The 21,141-nt window shown below is 35.7% G+C and overlaps 2 protein-coding genes across 2 annotated transcripts; both read left to right on the plus strand.

The window, feature by feature from the left end:
- The first annotated feature begins 909 nt into the window (after positions 1-909).
- On the plus strand, positions 910-5,076 carry LOC125267049 (sedoheptulokinase-like). Its single transcript, XM_048188330.1, has 3 exons — positions 910-949; positions 3,753-3,953; positions 4,297-5,076. Exons 2-3 carry the CDS (start codon positions 3,761-3,763, stop codon positions 4,722-4,724), a joined length of 621 nt encoding a protein of 206 aa, XP_048044287.1. The 5' UTR covers positions 910-949; positions 3,753-3,760; the 3' UTR covers positions 4,725-5,076.
- Positions 5,077-5,357: 281 nt separating this feature from the next.
- On the plus strand, positions 5,358-19,297 carry LOC125267047 (transient receptor potential cation channel subfamily V member 1-like). The gene is made up of 16 exons (XM_048188323.1): positions 5,358-5,820; positions 12,486-12,713; positions 12,806-12,966; positions 14,444-14,596; positions 14,759-14,896; positions 15,052-15,350; positions 15,797-15,967; positions 16,142-16,321; positions 16,605-16,709; positions 16,810-16,880; positions 17,106-17,271; positions 17,458-17,524; positions 18,103-18,422; positions 18,584-18,708; positions 18,857-18,960; positions 19,038-19,297. Exons 2-16 carry the CDS (start codon positions 12,523-12,525, stop codon positions 19,148-19,150), a joined length of 2,364 nt encoding a protein of 787 aa, XP_048044280.1. The 5' UTR covers positions 5,358-5,820; positions 12,486-12,522; the 3' UTR covers positions 19,151-19,297.
- Positions 19,298-21,141: the final 1,844 nt, after the last annotated feature.

Genomic DNA, 21,141 nt, shown 5'->3' on the forward strand with positions numbered 1-21,141 from the left:
TCTCCTTATATAGAACCTTTTAGGCAGAAAGGGTTCTATAAAGTTGGTTAAAGAACCCTAGGGTTCTAGAACCCCAAAGAACCTTTTAAGCGTCCTCTCTCAAGGACATGGGAATGAGAGATATTATCTGTTTTATGGGTTCTTGTAAATGAGATGTTTTTGTGGAGCAGCTCAAGCTTATGCTAAAAAAAGGACTGTAGTATCTTAATTACTTAAAGGGATAGTTCACCCAAAAATGAAAATTTGATGTTCATCTGCTTACCCCCAGCGCATCCAAGATGTAGGTGACTTTGTTTCTTCAGTAGAACACAAATGATGATTTTTAACTGCAACCATTGCCGTCTGTCAGTCATATAATGCATGTCAATGGGAATTCCATCTATAAGAGTGAAAAAAAAACAAGACAGACAAATCCAAATTAAACCCTGCAGCTCGTGACGACACATTGATGTACTAAGACATGAAACGATCGGTTTGTGCGAGAAACCGAACAGTATTTATATCATTTTTTACTTCTAAAACACCACTATATCCAACTGCGTTCAGCATTCGCGTAGTGAGGTCTGAACGCGCTCTGACAACGGCAGTGATCTCTTGCACTCATTGAAGCAAAGCGCGAGAGATCACTTCCGTTGTCAGAATGCTTTTTCAGACCTCACCAACTGGATGTGCAGGACAGTTGGACATAGTGGTGTTTTAGTGGTAAAAATGATATAAATACTGTTCGGTTTCTCGCACAAACCAGTCGTTTTGTCTTAGGACATCAATGTGTCGTCACGAGCCGCAGGGTTTAATTTGGATTTGCCTGTGCATGTTTTTTTTACTCTTATAGACGAAGTTCCCTTTGACATGCATTATATGACTGACAGACGGCAACTTTTGGAGTTAAAAATCATCATTTGTGTTCTACTGAAGAAACAAAGTCACCTACATCTTGGATACTCTGGGGGTAAGCAGATAAACATCAAATTTTTATTTTTGGGTGAACTATCCCTTTGGCTATAAATATGTTAAAGGTGCCCTTGATTCAAAAATTGAATTTACCTTGGCATAGTTAAATAACAAGAGTTCAGTACATGGAAATGACATACAGTGAGTCTCAAACCCCATTGTTTCCTCCTTCTTATATAAATCTCATTTGTTTAAACGACCTCCGAAGAACAGGCGAATCTCAACATAACACTGACTGTTACGTTACAGTCGGGGTGTACGGCCCCAATATTTGCATAATGCCAGCCCATGATGTTCCCAACATTATAAAAGGCATTAGACAAGGGCAGCCAGTTAACGTCTGGAGCTGCACACAGCCGAATCATCAGACTAGGTAAGCAAGAACAACAGCGAAAAATGGCAGATGGAGCAATAATAACTGACATGATCCATGATAGCATGATATTTTTACTGATATTTGTAAATTGTCTTTCTAAAAGTTTCGTTAGCATGTTGCTAATGTACTGTTAAATGTGGTTAAAGTTACCATTGTTTCTTACTGAATTCACGGAGACAAGAGCCGTCGCTATTTTCATTTTTTAAACACTTGCAGTCTATATAATGCATAAACACAACTTCATTCTTTATAAATCTCTCCAACAGTGTAGCATTAGCCGTTAGCCACGGAGGACAGCCTCAAATTCACTCAGAATAAAACTTTAACATCCAAATAAATACTTTACTCACATAATTCGAAGCATGCATGCAGCATGCATGACGAACATCTTGTAAAGATCCATTTGAGGGTTACATTAGCTGTGTGAACTTTGTAAATGCGCTGTAGTCGACAGCTGGTGTGGCAGGGAGAACTCGATTTAAAGTCGGCATGAAATCGAAATTAACAATTCTTATTTTTTTATGGAATATTGTAGTATTTATTATCAATAATGTATCCGTGAACTTCATTATTTTTAAAAAATTCATGTGCCCTCATAATCTTTAATCAAAATCATTAACCTCCCATCCCCCTTCAAAACGACTCATCGTCTCTTCCTGTCACATGCTATGGCACAAGGGTGGAGCTATCTGGAATTGCAGTGACGTATGGGGTAAATGCTGTGCGTCACTTTATAGAGATTAATGCATTAAACACAGCTGATGCCAGTCATTGGGGTGTACAGTAAACATGGAAAGGAACCTGCGACACGCTCAGTCAGTCAGGCTGCGTGTCCACTGGAGCAGAGCAAGCAACCAGAGCATTTTTAGATTCATTCTTATGGAAGTTGAGCATCACTTAACTTACGCGCGGCTCAACTTCCATAGGAATGAACCGAAAACACTCGCTCTTTTAACCGCTCGCTCCGCGCCAACGGACATGCACCATCAGTCAGTCAGCCAGTCTCTCTCTCTGGCTGTTTAGTGCTGTTAACCGTCCTCGTCATCCTCAATAAAGCTCTTACAGTAACGTGAGTGCTCGGAGTGAGTAATTCATATCTGCCTCCATTTCGTTAGCAACGGCCAACTTCCAATCAATTTCCGAAGGACGAAATCAAGTCCCGCCCTCTCATTTCAGATGCCGTTTCACTTGGATAGACGTCAGAGTACAGAAGAAAAGACAATCGCAACATCCGTTTCATGCCGACTTTAAGGGGGCGGCGCCGAGTGTAAATCAGTGCATTGTTAATGATGCCCCAAAATAGGCAGTTAAACAAATTAATTAAAAAAAATCTATGGGGTATTTTGAGCTGAAACTTCACAGACACATTCAGGAGACACCTTAGACTTATATTACATCTTGTGAAAGAACGTTCTTGGGCACCTTTAAGACATTTTTGTTAAAACTAAAAAATGTGCTAAAGATTTTATCTACCAGTCATAGATGGTTTTGATTTAATATCTGTCACATGATAGAAGGGGTTACATTTATTGGCCATTGGGGAAATTATGCTGAATGTGCTGTACAAAAATACTTTTACCTACTAAAGCATTTTTTTTTTATATTTTTTTTTTTATATGATTTTGTAAAAACTGTGCAGAAGCAAAACCAGCATGTGTAGGCTTGAGTTCCTCATGCTGCATCCACATCAGTGTTGTGGACTGTAGCATTTTTACTTATACACTACTGTTCAAAAATATGGGGTCATTAAGAATTATTTGGAAAGAAATGAATGGTTTCATTCCACAAGGATGAATTAAACTGATCCAAAATGACATTAATTAAATATGGATATTGTCCCATTTTATATTAGGTGTCTTTAATAACTACTATGTATTAACATTTAAATGAATCATTTGATAAAATGCACTTATTATATATATACATGTTTTTACATTGTACTAATATTTTGAAAAATACTTGCTTGTAATTACAGCTGTAATTTCTGTATTTACATCTATAATTACACTGTTGACCCATCCCTTACATCTTAACCCACCCTTATTCCTACCCATCCTGTACCACTAAACCTGACCCTATCCTTACCCATATCCCACCTCAATAGCAGCACAAGTGTTTTGCAATACAATATGAATAATAAGTACATTGTATTTTGTATGTTTGATGCAAGTACATAGTAGTTAAAGCCAATATTATAATATTAAGTGTGACCAAAGACATTTAGAATGTTATCAATAGTTTCTATTTAAATGCTGTTCTTTTGAACATTTTATTCATTAAAGAATCCTGAAAAAATAACAGAAGAAAAAAATATATCACAGAGACTTTCAAAAACATTAAAAAATCTTAGACCCCAAACTTTTGAACTGCTGTGTACATAAGGCAGATACACACACTTATTCATTGTGAATTGTTAAATCACTAGTGCTGAATATGAGCACTTCAGCCCAGCTGACGTTCGGGATGCCTGCAGAGTTCAGCCCTCCCAGTTCTCCAGACGCCCTCTCCCCCGTTGCTTATTTCCCATACTTGCACGGCTCCTATCTGGCAGTGGCCGCATCACTTAACGGAGGCAATGTCATGGCCACCTTTGTCAGAATGCTGGACTCATGGATCAAAGAATTTGGTAAATCAACAATTGTTAACCTTTTTGACCTTTGACCAATTTAACTTTTTATATTGTAGGTTAATCATTGATTCTTTTAAATAGAGGCAACACTCCTAGAGAAGAACCATTTTTGGTTCCCCAAAGAATCTTTCAGTGATAATAGTGATAATTCAGTGATAATTTCAGTAATAATCTAAAGAACTTTTTTACCTTTTGTATAATTGAAAGTTTCCTTGGATGTTAAAGGTTCTTCATGGAACCTTAGATGCCAATAAAGAACTTTTTATTTTTGAGAGCGTTATATTCTTGTTGCATGTTTTTGGTTCTCAGGTGTATTATTATAATTTTTTTTATCTCATAGGATTGGAAGTAAACGAGTCCAGAATCTACTCCCAGCTGATCCAGTCTGCCCTGGCACAGCCCAATACTGACCTAACTGTGACTTCGACGCTACTAGGAGAGCGGCATGACCCCACCACCAGCGCCAGTGTCTCACAAATCTCGCCCTCTAACCTCTCTCTGGGTCACGTGACTCGGGCTGTGTGCAGGGGCATTATTGAAAACATGGCCACTATGATGCCCCCTCATAGCTTGCAGGCTGCAGGGGTCAGGTGTATTATTGGCAGTGGCAGCGTTCTGTCTTGTAACCCCGTTCTGCAACAGGAAGTGGAGAGAGTGTTTCCATTTCCTGTCGTCTACGGAAAAGATGTGGACTCAGCGGTTGGAGTTGCCATGGTGTTTAAAGATCAACTTATGATGTTTGTCTCTGAGACACCTGACCTACTATAATGCTCTCTTTTTTTTCTGTGTAGTTAAATGTATAAATAATCACATTTTGTAATTAAGTGTGTTTAATTTAAAAATGTTTTAGTACATCCATCAATTTATAATTGTGTACTATATCATTAACTTAGTGATTCATTTTTTTTTGTCTGTCAAGACCAAGGCTTTATCTATTGTTTAATTTTTGTATCCATTAATTTACACTCATTATACAACTACTGTTATGTGCAATACAAAATCATTTGTATTTTTAAAGAATATTTCAGAATTCCATTAAATGACTCAACAGAGCCTTGAAATCACAAAATATTCTGTTTACAATGTTCAGTGGCATTTCAGATGTTAATAAACAAAAATAAACAATTTCATGCTGTTTTTATTCCAAATCTTTTGTTATAATTGAGTTTATGCAGTATCTTACATATACCGCATATGGCTGTAACTGAAGTTTCTGTTTGTTTCTTCAAATAACATAAAGAAGAGGAGCAAATTCTTTACCACATGTGTATTAAGAATCAACATCATGCTAAGGTTTCACTTTGCACGTGATGTATGCGCCAAACCATGTTACTGTACCACAGTCATCCAGCGTCATACAGGAAACCATACACGTTAAGAAAATGAAATTGCTCAAGAGAAATATCTCAGCAGACAAGTGCAGATGACTTGAGTGTTGCTCCTAACCAAACATGCGCTGCTCAGAGAGGTACTTTTTTGATAATATGAACAATTGATCATTTGGATAGTTAAGATATATAGTAGAATATAGTGTTGCTAGATGCAAGTGAAGCATGTTATGTAGGAGCTTGATGGTTTTTAGTGCATTGTGTGGTATATAAGTCGGACTGGATGGTTATAAATGAGCTAGGAGGCGTGGACATGGCAAAACATACATAACAACACACTCTAAAAATCAATACAACACGCCTTTCTGTAAGGCTCTCAGCAACATCAAAACATCTCGCCCTCTTCCTTTGTGAAACTAAGAGGACAAGCCATCACTATCATTGTCATTGTGTTCAAGGAATCATACCTCTAACCAGATCAGTTTAACATAGGACGGCACACTTCATCTAACAGACTAGAAAACCAAAATTGATTGGTGAGTACAAATGTTTGATACTTTATTCTTGCATTTTAATGGTTTGCCATAATTGAATGCAGTATTTAAATACATGTAGTAAAATATTAAAAGAACTTTTAAAGTTGATTTTGTAAGTCCCTGTGAGATCTACTTTAGTAGCTATTTCTGCAGATCAGTTTTAATTTTTGTCTTTTCACATTTGCATATTGTTTTTGCTCGATCTAAAACATGCTGAATCTTGTAATGTTATTTGTGAGATAATCTAAAGATGGTGTCTGTCTTATGTACTGTTTTTGCTGTAATGTTATCTGAATCAATTTACAGAGAGGCCATGTTATAATATTCTAGTAAGTAAGACTATCCAGCATCCTGCAATTGCATATTAGGTCCTCATCTAGCGTAAAACAACATTAAGTGATGTAATTTGTCCATCAAATATCTTTTAGACGCTGTAACAATCTGTGCTGCCTCACCCATAGAGCAGTCCAGCACATGAAGACTGAAATGATCAATTCGGTTCATGATTTAAATAATATTTAGCATCCTACACACCCTTTCTTTATTGTGATATGCATTATTAAACACTTTTTTTGTCAAATCTATAGAATATTTCATATCTCAGAGGTCTATTTTATGGTTATCTTTTGTGTTTATAGTTTAAATGCCCTAAATGAGAAGCAGTGATTGGATGCTCTCATGAATTTCATCTCCCTAAATATTTTAACAATTTGAGTTCTTGTTTAATGTGCAAGTGAGATACAAGTATGCTCAGATCATTTATATATAACTAGTGAAACTAATTTTGCATTTCCTTCGATACGGTAACTTCCTGCCACAGAGTTTCTGTCCCCTTGAATTGTTTTTGTCCCCTTCCTCTTTTGGTGCTCAGTTGATCGGTTCGCTCTTGTTCTCACAGCGCTAACTGTTAGTAGACTAATTTTATAAATGAATTGTAATTTGATTGGTCTCCTAAGAAAGAACAATCACTGAAATAGCATCCAAGCATAATTGCTGATATTAATGTTGATATTAGAATGTCAGATTGGCTTATAAAAGCAAAATCTGTGGTCTTATCTTTAAAGAAATTGATTCATGTAAAAATGAACTGTCTTTTATATACAAAACCAGCTTTGTGAGAGATGTGTGGTAAAATGTCACAAGATAGATCACATGAATTCTCAGGAACCCGGTCAAAACAGAGATGATAGTAACTTGTTTCTATGGATATTTTTTCCTTACAAAATCAAGGGCTTTTGACCTTGTGCTACATGGTTACCTGAAGCTAGTGTAATGGAGTTTCTTAATGCAGGATTACATTTCCTAATGCTGCCATTTAGAGAATGTAATGCTATATGAAGCCATTTACAGAGGCAAGTTATAATTTTCTAAAACGCAAAATATCCAATGCATTAGACACTGCATTCTGTCACAACTGCATTTCTATGTAATCTCTGGGAAAGTTTACCATGATGGGATAATCATGGCCCATTCCCTGGATGGGATCATATAGCATGTAACAGCATGAAGAGATATCAATAATTCAGTTAGCAAAGGTCTATTAGAAATCCCCACTTGCACATATAAACTGAACCTGCTTACTTTTGTATCTTTTTTGACCTGAAAATTAATCCACATTTTATTTTGATGAAGAATGGATTTGTTGTGTACCCAAGATATCCACAGATCCAGATGGGTTATGTAGGCATATAGCCTAGGCATGTATTTAGATGCTCTTATGATCATGGCTATGGAAGGCCGTTTCAGCATAAAAACGTTCCAGCGTTACTCGTCGTAATTATATTTTTACTAGTAACAATTAAATTAAAGAGCTCTATAATTCAATTTTTACTAGTAACAATTATGATTGTAGAGCTCTCTAATTGAATTATAGAGCTCTGCAATTATATTCTTACTAGTAACAACTGAATTGTAGAGCTCTATAATTCAGTTTTTACTAGTAACAATTCCAATTAGAGAGCTCTACAATTCATTTATTACTAGTAAGAATTCAATTGCAGAGCTCTGTAATTCAATTGTTACTAGTAATAATCCAATTGCAGAGCTCTACAATTCCACTAGAGAGCTCTAATTCAATTGTTACTAGTAAAAACTGAATTATAGAGCTCTCTAATTGTAATTGTTACTAGTAAAAACTGAATTAGAGAGCTCTTTAATTCAATTCTTACTAGTAACAATTCTAACTACAGAGCTCTATAATTGTATTATTACTAGTAAAAACTCCTATTCATGAGATGCAAAACAGATTGCAGATTTCCCGCCTACAAAAGTGCGTTTCAAAATAAAAGCCCTGTAGCGTGGTTCTAAAGTATCCTGAAATATTTTACAGACTTAGGTAACATATTAATCATGTTCACATTAAAGCAAAATTAAGATGATGCCTGAGATGAAAGCCTATTTTAGTCGTTATATTCATTCACCTTTGTATATTGGTAAAGCTAAGAGCCAAGAACACTCCATGTCACTGGACATAATATAGGGTGAAATGCCCTAAGCCACCCAAAGTGTTTTGACAAACTTGATATTAAGGAGTATAAATTCATTTTAAATATTTACAGTGTTAAGTATTGTTATGCAATAATACAGTACAAAGATCGCAATCGCTGTTGCGGAGACTCTCTATACACAAATCCGCTGCGAACTCTATGGGCGCCGCCATCTTGCCTGCCGCCATTACTGCGTGCCTGCGAAGTGTGACGGTGTGACACCTTTCTTTTACTGTCTATGTGTGACACTTGCCGGTGCCCTCTAATGACATTTCAATTAAAGTTCATCCTGCTCATTAAAGAAAATGTCTGGTGAAAGGGAACATGGGTAGATGATGCCAGGCAGTGGCCAAAACTTACCAATAAAGGTAATTTATTGACAACATAATGTAATAATGTAAAAATGTAATGTAATGTAATTAAGAAGTGTATTAATTGATGACAACAATAAAACCGAACGCTGTCATTACTAGCTGTGTTGCTAATATGTTCACAAGCTTAAGTTTCAAATAATTATTAGGCCATCCTTAAAAATATTCTTGTTTGCCATAACCCGACCGACCCTGTCAATTTAGGACCGACCCAATTAATTATTTTTTCCCCTTTTAGTCCCACGGATTTTTTTTTTACTCTTCAAACAGCTAATACAAATGCAATAAAATGTGAGACACACGCAATTGACGCTTTTCACACGCTCTCACGCCACACATCCATTTTCTCACGCACAGAAAAATCGCGAAGTAAAGAGGACACAGAGACCGACAGACTAGACAGAGCAGGTTATGATAGAAAAAAATCTCAGCTCTCAGATTCTGTCAATTTTATTACGAAATTCAAACAATAAATACCGTTTTGGTGCTTGTAAATGTGACATGCTAGAAATACAGATTAAAAAATATTACAACATCAAACGACGTATAATGTTATGTTCTTGTAAACATGTTTTTCAAAGTGGATTTATGTATTCACACTTACCTTCGTCTGAGGTAAATCTCTCAGAAATGACCGAACGCTGTCAGCTAGCAGCCCCTCACACAGAACCTGTTTTGGCTGATATGTGTACTGTATTACATCTTTATTATATTTTTACTTATATCATTAAATAAAGTTGTTATTATAATAAAAAATGCATTACATTTAAATTGTTATTTTTAAATAATACTGCCAGCTGATAGGGCTCTCTGTATGTTTACAGTATTAAGTTAGGTGAGTTGTTTTTTTCTTGAGAAAAATTAATGCCTACCTTGTGTAGCCTAGCTAATATTTATCCAAATGAGTCAATATTAAATCAAATCACAATAATAATTAAATAATAATAATTGAATAAAAATAATAAAAAAGTGTAGCTTACCAGAAATTGTAGCCTACCATGTAAACATTGTAACATGTCACTAAACCTAATAAAATTCAGCTTAGTTACTAAAATGTTTTGACAATCACAATACACTTAATGTGATGCAATAAATTTTTTTTTTTTTTTTTTTTTTTTTTTTACATTTTTTACGACCTACCGACCATTTTTTATTTTTTTGGCTGTTACGGCAAACCAAAATATTTTTAAGGATGGCCTTAGCCACGACCAGTTGTAGCAATAAAATACATGTTCTTATAGGTATTCAAGATTATTTTATTAATCATCTGGCATGCAATGAGCCATCTCGGTTATGTGTTTCATCCACTTTTGACGCACATCTTGGTCCTCCGCTCGACCAGGAACTCTGTGCAATCCGTATGGCCGTAAACATGGGCAGTCAATGTACAACAAAGCTTCGTGGATTACACAAACGGTTTTATTCCAGCCTGTAGTTTTGTGCTGTTGTTAAAACAACCAACCACACTACACGCTCTGCCCGGCATCACTGGACAGCATAGGTACTAAAAAAACTATATAGCTAACATCTGCTACAGCCTATGGGACCTGCTACTTCCTTAGCAGCAAGGCACGCAGTAATGGCGGCGCTGCTTTACTTCCGTGTTTCGCTGGTCGCTAACCCGTCGATCGCGATGTTCCAGTAGCTCGCGAAAATAACAGAAATGCAGTACAAAAATACATTACATTTCTCCAGTCTTTGTACTGTATTTTTGTATTTATTTTTATGTTATTTTCTGGAGCTACTGGGACAGACAGATAAAGGCAAATAGCCCACATTATGTCTGAGTCTGTAAACGGCCGTAAACAAGAGGCCAGAGACGCTGAAAGACTGAATTAGAGAGCTCTATAATTGTAATTGTTACTAGTAAGAATTCAATTACAGAGCTCTATAATTAAAAATGAATGGAAGTCAATGGAGACATATGACTAGTAATAAATGAATTGTAGAGCTCTCTAATTGGAATTGTTACTAGTAAAAATTGAATTATAGAGCTCTATAATCATAATTGTTACTAGTAAAAATTGAATTATAGAGCTCTATAATCATAATTGTTACTAGTAAAAATTGAATTATAGAGCTCTATAATTGTAATTGTTACTAGTAAGAATTCAATTAGAGAGCTCTACAATTATAATAGTTTCCAGTAAAAATTGAATTATAGAGCTCTGTAATTGTAATTGTTACTAGTACAAATTAAATTATAGAGCTCTTTAATTTAATTGTTACTAGTAAAAATATAATTACGACGAGTAACGCTGGAACGTTTTTATGCTGAAACGGCCTTCCATACATGGCTGCATTATTATCACACATCCACATTTATTTTGTCTGTTTTTCTATGAAGAATTCTTATTTAATTTCTTATTTGGAGTCTTTTTGACCCCAAATGACATTTTCTGAAAAAAAAAAAAAAAAAGTTCCCTTGATCCAAATGGCATGAGATGTCGTAGGTCGTAATGCTGTCAACGCTTTCTAGGTCTACAAAAAAAAAAAAAAAAAACTGGAATGATATCTGGTCTTATGTATAAAAAAAAAAAAAAAGATGAAGAAAATAGTCACATTTAGGCTGCTTAGAAAATGGATAAAATTCATCCTCAAATTCAGAAACAACGCAGAACACACATAGATAATAATGAAGTGGCAACATTTTAAAACATCCACAATGCAAAATGATCATGTTCTCTCTCACTCACACACACTGAGGAATAAATTAGTGAGACTGTAAAATTGCTATATTATAATTTATCAAATAAAATCAGCCAAAATGCACAATCAACACAAAAAGTATTGACACCACAACACATCCAAGATGGAGAATAATATGCACAGAGAGAGAAAGAGAGAGAGAGAGATGAAAGAATGAGATGATACAATTTAGCACAAACCTAAGTACAAAACTGACTTCAGTACAAAAATGCTAAACTTGGACAAAAAGTTATTTTTATTGTTGTGATTTCATAATATGTAGATATGACTAAAGTCCAATAAATCTTAAAAGATGTCTTTCAGTTAGTCAAACAGCATATCAATTAGCAATAGCAAAAAGTGGATCTCTGCAGCCATCTACTAGTTAAATTGATCTGAACTGTATTTTCCAACAGACTGCAAATATCAACAATAAACAATAAACCATGGCAAATTGTCCATGTTATCTCCATGAATGAAAGTTAGAAATGTGGGTCTTTTTTAAAAGTGAATTTTACATAAATTGTTATATAAAAAAATAAAATTTATTTTGAAAAAAAAAAAAAAAACTATTTAAAAATATTTATTAATGTATTTATATAAATTTAAAACATGCCATAAATTCCCCCAAAACTGCACAAATGTAGAGTAAAAACATAATAAAATAAGTAAAATTACATTTGTTCAAAACAAAAACATTATTTTTGTCACAAAATCATATTTTATTGTCTGGGGTCTCTGGACAGCCCAAACGAATAGCTTACATGGGTTAATGTAGCGACGAGAGGCACAAACTCGAGCCATATATAACAGCAGCAGTAGTTCTGCATTTCCTTTGACTTCCTGTCACAGAGTTTCCATTTGGATCATTTGTGACTCCTTCCTCTTTTAATGGTTCTTATGACAAGAAGACTCACTGAGCTCTATTATGACACTCAAGTAGCTTCTATACTCTTACAGAACTCGCATTATATCAAAAATCATTATAGTAATTAGATTGGTAACAAAAGAAGCATCATTTTGTGAACTACCAACATCACCAGTCATGGCTCACATTTCTTATATGTATGAAATTGGAACTTGATGTCCTGTATCTGTAAATGATATCACTTTTATCCAGTTTACAGCTTCTGCTGTGAGACTAAGAAGGCATCACTATGAGTAAATCAAAAGAGAGCAGTACCTCATCTTTCTCTCTGGAGACGGATGACCAGACAGAGGAGGAGAGGTCAAAGGCCAAACAAATGAAGAAAGGAGCCACAAAAGACAAGAGGCCCATGGATTCTAACTATCTGGATGACATAGAGGAACCCTCAAGAGCAATTAAATTTAACCTACACTTTGACAGGTAAGTGGAGCTCATTATATTAAACTACATTGGACTGTACGACAAATATAATATGAGAAATTGTAACTTTAACAGATGCATTCTGCATACAGGGGGATCAGAAAAGTAAAAGAGGAGCCAGATCAGCAGGACAGCAGTGAGAGGTTTACCATCAAGAGGCTGTTTGAGGCCGTGTCCAGTGGCGAGGTGTCAAAACTGCAGGGTTTACATCAGTACCTGCACAAAAACATGAAACGCCTCACCGACTCTCAATGTAATTGTTTTCAAGAAAAAATACACTACTGTTGAAAAGTTTGGGGTCGGTAAGATTTTTGAAAGAAGTGTCTTATGTTCACCAAGGCTGCATTTATTATTAGCCAATATTAAATAGTTCATCCAAAAAATGAATGAAATTAAAATGAAATTATCCCATGATTTACTCACCCTCAAGCCATCCTATGTGTATATGACTATCTTCTTTCAGATGAACATATTTGGAGATATATTTAAAAATTTCCTTAGTCCTCCAAGGTTTATAATGGTTTTGAATGGTTGGGGTTTTAAAACAATCAAACAAAAAAAGTGCATCCATCCATAATCAAAGTAATCCATACGGCTCCAGAGGGTTAATAAGGGCCTTTTAAAGGGATGCATTTTTGTAAGAAATATATCCATATTTAAAACTTTATAAATTCAAATAACTAGCTTCTGGCGGATGACCGGACGGCTTGAGGGTAAGTAAATCATGGGATAATTTTCATTCAGTAGAACACAAATGATGATTTTTAACTCCAACCGTTGCAGTCTGTCAGTCCTATAATGCATGTCAATGGGAACTTCGTCTATAAGATAAAAAAAAAAAACAACACGACAGACAAATCCAAATTAAACCCTGTGGCTCGTGACGACACATTGATGTCCTAAGACACGAAACGATCGGTTTTACCTCTAATACGCCACTATGTCCAACTGCGTTCAGCATTCGCTTAGTGAGGTCTGATCGCGCTCTGACAACGGCGGTGATGTCTTGCGCGTATACTTCAATGAGAGCGAGACATCACTGCCGTTGTCAGAGTGCGATCAGACCTCACTAAGCGATTGCTGAACGCAGTTGGACATAGTGGTGTTTCAGAGGTAAAAAATGATATAAATACTGTTCGTTTTCTTGCACAAACCGATCGTTTCGTGTCTTAGGACATCAATGTGCCGTCACGAGCCGCAGGGTTTAATTTGGATTTGTCTGTGCATCTTTTTTGACTCTTATAAATTGTGTTACCATTGAAACGCATTATAAGACTGTCAGACGACATCGGTTGGAGTTAAAAATCATCATTTGTGTTCTACTGAAGAAACAAAGTCACCTACATCTTGGATGCCGTGGGGGTAAGCAGATGAACATCAAATTTTCATTTTTGGGTGAACTATCCCTTTAAGAATAATTTCTTCTTATTATCAATATTGAAAACCACTGTGCTGCTTAATATTTTCATGGAAACTGTGTAACATTTTCTTCTGGATTCTTTGATGAATAGAACATTCAGAAAATGCCTTTATTGTCACTTTGGATCAATTTAATCCATCCTTGTCGAATAAACATCAATTTCTTTACAAAAAAGAGAAAAAAATCTTACTGATCCCAAACATTTGAATGGTAGTGTAGAAAGAATACACAGAAGAGTACTGTGAATTCATGACTGATAACTGATGATTTAAATAAATAATAAAACTACTGTTTTTTTTCTGTTCTTCAGATAAGTCCAATGGAAAGACAGCCCTGCTGAAAGCGCTTTTACATTTGCGGCAAGGTGAGAATGACACTATTGAACATCTGCTGGACATTGCAGAGAAACTGGGAGATTTAAAAAGTCTCGTCAACGCTGCTTACACAGACAGTTACTACAAAGGTTGGTTATAGATTCATTTTACATAATGATATTATTAGCATAATTATATTAGATCTGGTTTTATATTAGCTAAAATGTTGGTACATTTTTTATAAATCAACAGAATGATGATCTTATGTAACCCATCCGTTTTGCAATGTTATCGACTGATCTCTTTGGCAGGTCAGACAGCACTCCATGTTGCAATTGAAAGGAGGAGTGCAAAATTTGTACAGATGCTGGTTAAGAAAGGGGCTGATGTCCATGCTAAGGCCTGTGGGAAATTCTTTCAACCCAATCAAGAAATGTGCTTCTATTTCGGTAGGTTGTACTTTTGCAGGACTGATCTGACAACAATTTATACAGTAGAAATGCTAAAATGTCAATTTTCAACTTCTACATAATGTTCCCAATGTTACGGACCCATTTTGTCAGTATCTGGGCTTACCTGTATCTTTTACACCTTTTCTTAACAGGTGAGTTGCCCTTGTCGCTGGCCGCTTGCACTAATCAGCCAGACATTGTGGACTTCCTTATGGACAACCCTTACCAGGCGGTGGATGTCAGGGAGAGGGACTCTCATGGAAACATGGTGCTTCACGCACTAGTATCCACAGCTGATAATAGTCCTGAAAACACAGAGTTTGTCATTGCCATATATGACCACATCTTAATCAAAGCTGACCAACTTCACCCCAAGATCAAACTGGAGGAAATCGAAAATAACAAGGGACTCACACCAATCCAACTAGCCGCCAAAACAGGAAAATTGGGGGTAAACCTTTTGTTTACTGATTCTTGAATGTCATAGAATATGAGTGATTTCAAAATAGCAGGATTTATTTGAAGCAGTGATTGGTTTGAAGCAGTGTGTTCCCAGTAAGTGTTAGTTCTGTTTTCGGATGTTCCTGTTTTAGTAAAGATGACTAGTCCTCATGTGATTTGAGATGAGACATTATTTCCCTTCAGCATTGGGCATTAAATCAGACACCAGACTGATTCACAGTCATGCAGTCTACAGTGACAGTCAGCACTCTGTTCTGTATTTTAGCTTTCTGTATTATGTTGCTTCTGGCATGGCTGATTACTAAAATTAGTGCATTGCTAAAAGACTAAAAAGTGACTAAATAAAACAAGTTTGAAGATATATGTAATTAGCATAGGTTATAAAGAGCCTGTTTGATGAAATCATTCAGATGTAATCTTTGATTTGTTATCTAGCTGTTTAAGCACATCGTGCAGCGGGAGTTTAAGGGGTGCAGGCATCTGTCACGGAAGATCACGGAGTGGGCCTACGGACCCGTGTGCTCGTCTCTGTATGACCTCGCTTCCATCGACACCTACGAGAAGAACTCCGCACTGGAGATAGTCGTTTATGGCAGTGAGATTCCAGTAAGATTACATGCTGTTCATTTGATACTGATTAATTCTAGAATCTAAAATGCTTAATTAGATTTATACTTTACTGAAGCAAAATCCCAGCTAATAGGAAATGTTCTCAGAATGTTGGCTAAAATGTTGGATAAATGCTGTTGGTAGCAACATGTTTATTTAATCTCTTTTCAGAATCGCCTCGAGATGCTCCATATTGAACCTGTTAACAGACTACTTGAAGAGAAGTGGGATAGATTTGCAAAACGGATGTTCATGTTTAACTTTATCGTTTACATTATCTACCTTTTCATCTTCACTGCTGTAGCTTATCACCACGAAGAAGGGAAGGAGAAGAACAACAGTAACAACCAAGTAAGTACACATTACAGTCCATAGGCGGGGACTTCAAAAGACACGTGAGAGTTTTGGAGTTCCTGCTGCAGCTTCACGCCATTGGCATGACATTTAGTACACTCTCACAGAAAATAAAACTTTTTTTTTTTTTTTCTGGAAAATATGCACACTGACCTGAATCAGACACTGAACTTTTCCAGTTTTCTGATTCAAACTACTGTTTTGAATGTGTCATTGTGCATGCTAACTGTATATGTTTCACTATTTAATGCCATGTTTCATCCCCACTCTTTTCTTTCAGTCATTAAAGCCTCCATTTCATAATAGAAGAGATAGTAAAGACTACCTGCTTCTGACAGGACGGATCATAACTCTCATTGGAGCCCTATACTTCTTCATTAGAGGAGTATGTATCTTTTGTATGTATGCTGTTGGTTTAAAACAAATTCATGTATAGCATTAATTATTTATTTTACAGAAATAACTGAATTACCTTGTCTTTTAAGTTAATAGATATGGTAAGGAAGCGTCCGAGATTTCAGTCCCTGGTCATAGATGGATATACCGATCAGCTTTTGTGAGTCCCTTCACTCTCTTGTTTTATTTCAGTATTAATAATTTCCCAATAATACAGATCATATGCTTGAAATTACATTCTTTGCCAATAATTCTAATTTATCCCAGCATGGTTAAGTTTTTGAAATCACTGTTTATATACTCTGTATGCACCAAATCAATTTTTACTACAGAATCTGCAATCATTTAAGTGAATAGTGTTTACTCCGGCTTTTTGTCGCATTAGTTTTCTGCAGGCCGCACTCCTCTTGGTGAGTGCTGTACTCTGCTGTTTTGATCAGGATGAACATCTGGCCTTTCTAGTGCTGAGTCTTGCCTTGAGCTGGGTAAACCTACTCTACTTCTCCAGAGGGTCCAAAAATATGGGAATCTACAGTATTATGATACAAAAGGTGAGGGATATTTGTGTCTCATCATCCTTCACTAGTTTTTTTATTTGGTTTTTGTAGCGCTAGAAAGATGCTATGCAACACATTTAGAGTCTTCTTGTAGTGTGGACTAGTCCTTACAGTTGAGGCAGGACCCACAGCATTACTTCCTGTGCTTAACACACTCGTACACTCTTTAATTATTGTCAGATGATTCTTGGAGAAATTCGTCGATTCCTTGTTGTGTACATGGTCTTCCTCATTGGCTTCTCTGCAGGTATCTTCCTATTTTGCAAACATTCATGAATGCACATGATTCTTTTCAATTAGAATTAGAATTAATGTAATATTTATCACAACACAACAAACTTGCAACATGTCTCGATTGCATTAGCGTTCAAAAGTTTGGCATCTGTACGATTTTTTTAAAAAGAAATTATTACTTTTATTCAGCAAGGATGCATTGCTCAAAAGTGACACTGACAGTAAAGACTCTTACATTGCTACAAAAAATAAAGGTTGTTTAGAATCCTGAAAAAAATAATAAATAATAAAATAAAATAAAATAAAATAAAATAAAAAATAAAATAATTTCTGATGGACATGCGACACTGAAGACTGGAGTAATAATGCTAAAAATTAAGCCTTGCCATCACTGAAATGAATACATTTTTAAAATTATATATATATAAAAAAATAGAAAACATTTATTTAAAATGATAATAATATTTCACAATATTTTAACTGTATTTTGATCAAATAAATGCAGCCTTGGTTAGAGCCTTCTTTCAAATCTTACTGACCCCAAACCTTTGAACGATAGTGTGCGTTAATGATTTGTTTCTTACTCAACAGCCTTGGTAACTCTCCTTGATGAGAAATCTATCGAAACCCAAAAGGTTAGAACATTTTTAGCTCCTGTTAATGGAAATGAAGACTGCAAGAAGCCCACATTCAGGAACATCTACTTCACCACTCTGGAGTTGTTCAAGTTTACGATTGGCATGGGAGATCTGGAGTTCACTGATCATTATAAATATAAGGAGGTCTTCTATGTGCTGCTGATTCTGTATATAGTGATGACATATATTCTGATGCTGAACATGCTGATCGCTCTGATGAATCAAAGTGTGGACCGGATGTCCATAGAAAGCACTAGCATCTGGAAACTACAGGTAAAATCAAAAGCAATATTAAAACGGTCTACCCATTTCTACACTGTATTTCAACACACGTACACTTTAAACCCTGGGAAACATGGCCGTTTTCATAAGTTATGTAATGGTTTGCCATTTTAGTTGTTCAATTAGGCAGTAAATATGATTGTTATTCACAGCGTGCAATCACCACCTTGGACATGGAGTGGATACTTCCCCATTGTCTGAAGACAAAGCTGCGCTCAGGGGAAGAGAAGGATCTGGGAGGAGGGCAAGAAGAGCCTGATCGACGCTGGTGCTTCAGGTGATCCTGGTGGCTTCCACAAGATCTGAAAATGGATGATACATTATGAATAGATGATATTAGCATGCAACATTGTAATGCACACTTACCCTGATGTGTTTACAAGTAAACAGATATGAGTGAAAACAATGAACAATCTTTCTTTCAGTGTGGAGGAAGTCAACTGGAACCAATGGAACAGAAACATGGGTATAATTAACGAGGATCCTGGGAAATGCACCAGTTTACCTTCCCCAGCTAAACCTCAGCGAGGTAGTCGATGTTAAACAAATATATGTGTATGTGTGTGTTATTTTAATCCTACATAATATCATGTGTATTTGTTACAGAGCCCAGTCAGCGTGGACTCCTGCAAACATTCAGTAAGCGCTGGACACAGAGAACACAGCGCAGAGATGTACAGGAGCTGAGTCCTCTAGCTGAGGCATCTAGCTCAGTCTGATGCTTTTATCATCAATATCTATTGCAATCTGTTTTGCAATTACCTTTTATTACAACTGGTGAAGGAATAATTATATTTTATGACTGGATAAAACTTGACTGTGGTCCGTTTAGAGAACTTATTCACCTCAAGGGTCATTCCTGTAAATGTGTGTGTATGTGTTTTTATTTTAATGAATATGCATGTACTGTAATTTAAGGAAGCATTTTTATAAAAGTACACTGCCGTCCAAAAGTTTGGAAACACCCTAGACAAATGGGGTTTTGAACAATATTGGCATGAATCCTTTTTAATTTGTGATAATTTTGCACCGATAAGGGACAACACAAACTACGAAAACATATTTTATTACATAAACAGTTTATACATAGAAAAAACTTAAATTTTCGATTCATCAAAATATCCACCATTAGCAGCTATCTGACCTAAACTGGGTCCTAATTGGTTCATTGTATTCTAAATTTAATTGGCAATCAATTGTTGAAGCTATTAATGTGTGCTGACCCAAAAATCTTTTACAAACCTGGGCCAAGTTTAAACCAGTAACCAGGCATCACAGCTGGCAAAGGGGCATGTATATATTGCCTTTATTATGTAATCAAAATGAAAATTATTATTGCTGGTCTTCAATGATAATGTCAAGTTACTTTAATGTATTTGCACCAAAAAAATGATAAGGATTTATGCTGATATCATCCAAAACCACACTTTGCCAGGGGTGTTTCCAAACTTTTGGAGGGCAGTGTATATATATATCCATATTCAAAATATTAGAAATGTATACATAACATTAACTTTTAAAAGTGTACAACATGAAAGCACCCCAAATAGCTACCTAATTCTCAAAAATAACATTTCATGTCTCTCCAGCCTTTAAAATGTGTCAAGAGTTGAGGCACATAATGGTGACATTATAATGTACTGCATAATTAGAATGTCCTAATATATGCAAAACTGTATTTCAGAACATTTAAGTGCATCGATATTATGTTATATAGTTGCATATACCGTTCATTTTTAACAGGTATTTAATGAAAATATTAAAAACACGATGTTGCAGTTTAAGCTAAATTGATGTGGAAAAACTGTTTGTGTATATCGCCCTCTTGTGGTGTCTGCTGGTGACTGATGTGGCACTACAACTAAGAAGCATCACGGGAGAATGGATAATTCAAATAAGGTCCATGATGCTTATTACTTATTACCACTATAATTGAAAGCGTCCATTAACCCTACTTGTTTTACTGACCAATAGAGCATCGTTCATTAAAATTCAGTGATGGAGGGTCATGCTATCTGGCCATTATTTCACTGCAGAGCTGAAACGCCGTGACCTCAGATCGCTAATGTACTGCTGTGCTCTGTTATATAACTAAAATTTACATCCGAACCAGACGACTTAATTCTGCGACGACCTGCAAGGTGCGCGTCACTTCCGGCGCTGTATCCCTTTGATATAAAACTGTAATCATACAAAACTGAGACAGCCAAGAGAAAAGTTGCAGTTTTTACTTTACACATCCTGTAAAGTATTCTCAAAAACTAATTAAGTTTTATTTAATATAGTAACTGTTACTCAATACAGTAACTGTTGAATGAATGTATTCGCTTTGTAAAGATGTTAACAATTTGCATTGTGAACAGTAATATACAAATAAAATCTTAATATAATTCACTTGGCTACGCAAATCTGTAGCCATCTTGAAGTTTGTCATTTGAATTTAAGAGACTGAGTAATCAAAATGTAGTCACAGATATGCTAACCATTTTAAAAAATGTTAAGCGACATATTGTCTGTGTAACATAATTAGCAGAACTTTGTTACCAGAACTAACTTAGGCCTACAACAGTCTACATAATTTGTGAGGATCGGTTTAGAAGTTACAGGAGCAAATGCTCAGTTGGTTTGCATTACCTGTACCTGCAAGAGTAAACAGTACTGCTCAATAACCAATTCACTCTTTCATCGCCAAAGCAATGTGATTTTGTGA

The sequence above is a fragment of the Megalobrama amblycephala genome, linkage group LG4 (genome assembly GCF_018812025.1).
Source record: "Megalobrama amblycephala isolate DHTTF-2021 linkage group LG4, ASM1881202v1, whole genome shotgun sequence".
Taxonomy (NCBI): domain Eukaryota; kingdom Metazoa; phylum Chordata; class Actinopteri; order Cypriniformes; family Xenocyprididae; genus Megalobrama; species Megalobrama amblycephala.

What these genes read in the sequence shown, in the direction of transcription:
- LOC125267049 (XM_048188330.1), top strand. Translation starts at nt 3,761, where the DNA reads ATGAGCACTTCAGCCCAGCTGACGTTCGGGATGCCTGCAGAGTTCAGC. An exon ending in CTCATGGATCAAAGAATTTG is followed by an intron (nt 3,954 to 4,296) that starts GTAAATCAACAA and finishes TTTATCTCATAG; the next exon opens with GATTGGAAGTAAACGAGTCC.
- LOC125267047 (XM_048188323.1), top strand. Translation starts at nt 12,523, where the DNA reads ATGAGTAAATCAAAAGAGAGCAGTACCTCATCTTTCTCTCTGGAGACG. An exon ending in TTTAACCTACACTTTGACAG is followed by an intron (nt 12,714 to 12,805) that starts GTAAGTGGAGCT and finishes TTCTGCATACAG; the next exon opens with GGGGATCAGAAAAGTAAAAG. An exon ending in TATACTTCTTCATTAGAGGA is followed by an intron (nt 16,710 to 16,809) that starts GTATGTATCTTT and finishes TTGTCTTTTAAG; the next exon opens with TTAATAGATATGGTAAGGAA.